Genomic DNA, 4,826 nt, shown 5'->3' on the forward strand with positions numbered 1-4,826 from the left:
AGGGGCTGACAGGTCTCCACAGCCGGCCCCTCCTTCAGCTGCCTCTCCTCGAAGGGCCCCGCTCCCTGAAGCAGGGGAGGGAAGGTTCAGGAGGAGGCGTCCGGCTGGGAGAGGGGTGCTGCGAGAACCAGGATCTGAGTGGCCTCGAATGAGGAGGGTCCAGGGCGGAGAGACCGAGGGGATGGGCGGGGGCGACGGGGAAGGTCCGGACAAAGCCTCCTTCTCTGCTCCACCGCCCCCTCCCGCCCCCCTGCAGGCTGAGCCGTCTGGCGTCATGGGGGAGCCGGCTCTAGTCCTCTGGGCTCTGCTGGCGTCTTTGGGCTGTGCTGGCGGAGCCACAGAGCCAGGTAAGGGCATCCCTTTGGGTTGCGGGGGGCTGCGGGAGCTCCGGGGCGCGGCGGGCGCATCTCTCGGCAGCGGAAGGCCTTTGCGCCGCCGGGCAGGCGCGCAGCGCGCTCCACCGCCGCCTGGTGCTGCCCCGCAGGTGAGAACCTGAGCTGTTACCAGTGCTTCAAAGCCACGAGCCGGGAGTTTTGCGCGCCCGCCGCGTGCGCCTCCACCGACCGGGTCTGCGTCTCCCACGCGGTGATCATCACCCTGAGGGAGTCCCTGGCCAGTGCGGAAGGGGCCTGTCGGGGACTCTGCGCTGGATCCTTTGGGGTCTCTGCGGGGAGCTGAGGAAGGCTCCCTTCAGGGGCCCCCTCGCCGGCGCCGACCTTTGCCTGATCCCGGTCCCGAGCACAGGGAAGAAGAAGGCAGCTGCTCAAGGTTGGGCCCTGGGGGCTTCCGGAGGAGGCCGGCCGTCTCTTTCCTTCTTTTCGGTTACCCTAAACCAAGTGCCACTGAGCAGCCTACGATATGATGTAATGCAATGCATACAATTGTCATATAATACAATATAATAAGGTTCAATGTAGTGAGATACCATGCACACAATTGATACAGCAAAACAAACACGACACAGCACAGCACGACACAAGGAAGGTGACTCCACCCAAGAATATCTTTTCTTCTATAGCTTGGGTTGTTTTGAGTGTTCTGCTTCCCTCCGGTGCTCCGTTCAGAGGTCTCTGCGCGTCTCTAAGTGAAGGAGGGAGGGGGTGGACGGGAGCCCAGGATGGGTGCAGCAGGTCCTCTGGTCACCATCGCTTTTCTCTCTGCTCTGCTTCCCCCGTCTCCCCGGGACTCCCAGGCCCCTGGCTACCCGGCTGTCCAGGCCACGTGTGGTTTCAGGGAAGAGCCCCGACCAGGGCCAGCGGTCCTGAACGCTGTCTTTGCTGTGACCTTGAGGGTGACCCTGGGCGGCTGTGCTCCCACTGCTGTGCAGGGCCTGGCCTGTGAAAGGGTCAGGAGAAGGCATCTGGTAGACGTTTCAGGACCAACATTCTCTGACCCTGAGGTTTGGTTCTGGCCTTCCCTGCCCACAGGAAAGCACCCTTCCCAAGGCTCTTCCTCTTCCTGAATGCTGTCTCCTCTTTTCTGCAGGATTACGGGTGGGAATTTTGCCCAGCAAGCGCTGTGCTCCCAGGTGTCCCAATGCCAACATGAAGTCTGAATGGTCGTCGGGCCCTGGGGTGCTCGGCAAGATCATCAGGCAGTGCTGTTCCAGATCTCTCTGCAACAGGGCGCCCACCCCGCAGGAGGGTCCCTGGGCCCTTCCAAGGGGGTTCCTGCTCCAGGCGGGCCTTGGCCTCCTCTGGGTCCTGCTGTGAGCACCTTCCCCTCGGCCCCAAAGCCCACGCTGTCCTCCCACCTCTCTCCTGCCCCCATCGCTCTCAAGACCGTGGGTGGGACGTTCACCCCTGAGATGGTAGGAGGTGCCATCACCTCGCCCTGGGCCCGGCCGCCTCTCCTGTCCCCAGCAGGGGCCCTTCGCTCACACAGCCTGGGATTGTAGCCCCACTCCATGGGGGTCAGGGATGGGGGCATGTAATGGGCATTTCTCAGTTTGGGGTAACAGCCCCTGCCCTGAACAGAAGCTCCAGGCCCCTGTGTTGGGCAAGAAGAGCCCGGCAAGGCCAGAGGGTAGCTCAGCCCTGGCTCTGGCTCTGACTGGCTCTGTGGTCTCGGCCCCCCCACGTCCGCTGTTCTGGCCACCTCTGTCCCTGGCCCAGGCAGAGTCCTGCAGTGGGACCACGACCTTCACTCCTTCCAGAGACAATAAAGTCGTTGCTTGACCACACCCCCTCTTGCTTCTTCCTCGTCTCTACCCATTGGGCCCAGACTACAGCCCTCTGGCCTGCTCTCAGCAGTGGTTGTACGCTGTCCATGGTTGGAATGGTGGACAAAACTGTCCAGCTGGGCTACAGCCAACCAAGCTGGGGACAGGACCAGCACTGGGCAAGCAGGAGTCACAGGGTCAGGGTCGGGTCCTCGGGAGGGCCAGCTGGCCAATGGTGGGGTGGAGGCTCGGAGTCTGGGGCACAGGACAGGGGTCAGTGGTGCCTGCCTAGGAGAGTGGGGTGGAGAGATGCTGGGAGGGGACGGCTGGGCAGCGGGGTGGATGGGACCCATGTTTGGTGCACAGCGGGGCTGGATAGAGTAGGGGCTGATGGAACACCTGGAGGTGCCCAGGATGGCCCCATGCCTGGCTTGGGGGAGGGTCACCCAGGAGAGGGGCACAGGGGAGGAGCAGGTTGGGACAAGTGGAACTGATGACAAGCTCATAGACACATCCAGGGGAACATCCAGGGAGACATCCTGGAGGACGGGCAGATAGAGGACAGCGGCCAAGAATCTGTGGGTGGGGGCAGCATCACCAGGCAGCAGGTCCCCAGAACCCAGAAGAACGCTGGGTCCACACACCTGTTCCCCAGTCCTGGTTCCTCAGGCTTACCCCACCCCGGAGTCTGCACACCTCCCCCCTCCAAGGTCTGCACACACCCCTGCCCAGGGTCTGCACAGGGTCTGCCCAGCTCCGGTTCCTTACACCTGCCTCCCCCATTGCACACCTGACCCCAATCTCCAACTCCTGGTCGTTTCCCCCGTGGACCAAGATGGGCCTGGCTGCCACTCGTGCTCTGGGGCCTTCATGCATTCCCAGTCCTGGGCTAGGCTCCGCTCTGCGCCAAGGAGACCGATGGAGTGGCCAGGAGCTCTCTGCATGAGAGTCCAAGAATGCCCAGCTTAAAGTGGGACCTCACTCCCCTTCAATGCAGTTGTGAATTTTCATGCTGAATTTAAACCCCTAGGCTGGCCAAGCAGGCTGGTCACCATCTACTGCTTCCAACTCCCCACACGAGGTTCCTGGCCCATTGAGGCATCAGGAATCTCTGACTTCCTGAGTCGAGGCCAGTCCACAAGGCCAGTGCAGAGGGGAAACAATCACCCGGTAGGGCCGTGGTCTTCTCTCCAAGCTGCCTTCTCCTAGGAAATACGTGTATGTGATCCGGGTCAGGGGCCACCACACCCTGTTTCCCCACGACTGCTGTACTAGCCACTCTCTGCTTCCCTCTCCATGAAGATGACCACCTTTGGAGCTGGGCATCCTGGTCCCACCTCTGGACAGGGGACCCAGGATTGGAGGCCCTTCTGGGAAACCTCTCGGCTAGAAATCAGAAACTTTGCTGAATGAATGGAGAAATGAGTAAAGAATGAGTGAAGGAAAGATGAAGATGATTGACAACCGAGTGAGAAAGGTATTCTTGAGCAGTGAATAGATGCTTCATGAGGGCTGAGCACATGAGGTGAGAAGAAGACGGAGCCCACCCTCAGCCTTTCAGCTTCCCCAAGTCCCTCTGACCTAAGACAACGGCGGGTCACGTCCTTCCTGGGCACCACGGCCCTCCCCCATTCCCCAGGGCCCTGAGCAACACGTGGCCGCCACGGAGCAACCCAAAGCTGCTCTGAGCCGGCCTCAGGACCGCCAACGTGCGGGCACTGCTATAGCCATCATTAGTTTCAGGATTTTTGCCGTGGATTCTTTGGAGACTAGGTTCTTTTTCACAGTCTCTGCTGGGAAACTCAGATCCGGCTACAACCTGCGCTCCAGCAGGCTTCCAGCTTCGTGCTGACACTCAGATGTACCCAATCCCGTCTCCATCCTGGCCACACCTTGCCTTTCCTTTCTTCTACCCCACCTCCTTCAAAATTATTTGAGTTTCTGATTCTCCTAGTTTGTACTACCTTAACTCTTTTAACTATAAAATGGATTTGGTGAGTCAATGTGCATAATTTCCCCATCCCTGGACCTCTGTTCACTGGTTCTGCCTGCAGGGTACTCCCTGTCCTCGTCCTGCTGTGGGTCCTGATTCCACGGATGGAGCCTGGGTGTCTCCCCAGACGGCCCACGTGAGGGCGGGGTGCTCAGGAGGCAGCGCAGGACAGGCCGATGGCAGCGTGTGTTGGGATTGTGAAGACCTAGAAGGGAAAGCCAGCAGTGAGGGCGTACCAGATGCTGCTTCCACTACCCTTGCCCGAAAAAAGAGACCCAAGTCTGCCACGTCTGTGGTACAGAGTCGTGAGTCAGGTCGTGTGTGAACTCCACACGCAGCAGAGTCCAGAACGGCCTGTGTTCTCCCGCAGGTTCTGTTCCCCCCCGCCACCCCCCACCCCCGAGGGTACAAGTACCCCCGCCCAAGGTCTGCTCAACCTTGAACGGAGCCGTCCAGTACTCTCATTTTGTTCCAAATGTCCAGATTTTTATCATTGAACAATAAATTACCCCATAGACAATGTTCTCTGTCCATAAGCATTTAAATTAAACATCTATAACAAAGCAGATACACTTCTAAATCCCAAATATTTCTAAACTAAATTATTACATTTTGATTAGTTCATCTGTTGAACAAGGAATTATAATAGGAATTTTTTTAATTCCTTGATCT

The 4,826-nt window shown here is 59.0% G+C and overlaps 1 protein-coding gene across 1 annotated transcript; it reads left to right on the forward strand.

Annotated features, from left to right (window-relative positions):
• The first annotated feature begins 274 nt into the window (after positions 1–274).
• On the forward strand, positions 275–1,712 carry LY6L (lymphocyte antigen 6 family member L). The gene is made up of 3 exons (XM_061171923.1): positions 275–347; positions 485–616; positions 1,486–1,712. Exons 1-3 carry the CDS (start codon positions 275–277, stop codon positions 1,710–1,712), a joined length of 432 nt encoding a protein of 143 aa, XP_061027906.1.
• The last annotated feature ends 3,114 nt before the right edge of the window (positions 1,713–4,826 follow it).

Source organism: Eubalaena glacialis, chromosome 17 (assembly GCF_028564815.1).
Source record: "Eubalaena glacialis isolate mEubGla1 chromosome 17, mEubGla1.1.hap2.+ XY, whole genome shotgun sequence".
NCBI lineage: Eukaryota > Metazoa > Chordata > Mammalia > Artiodactyla > Balaenidae > Eubalaena > Eubalaena glacialis.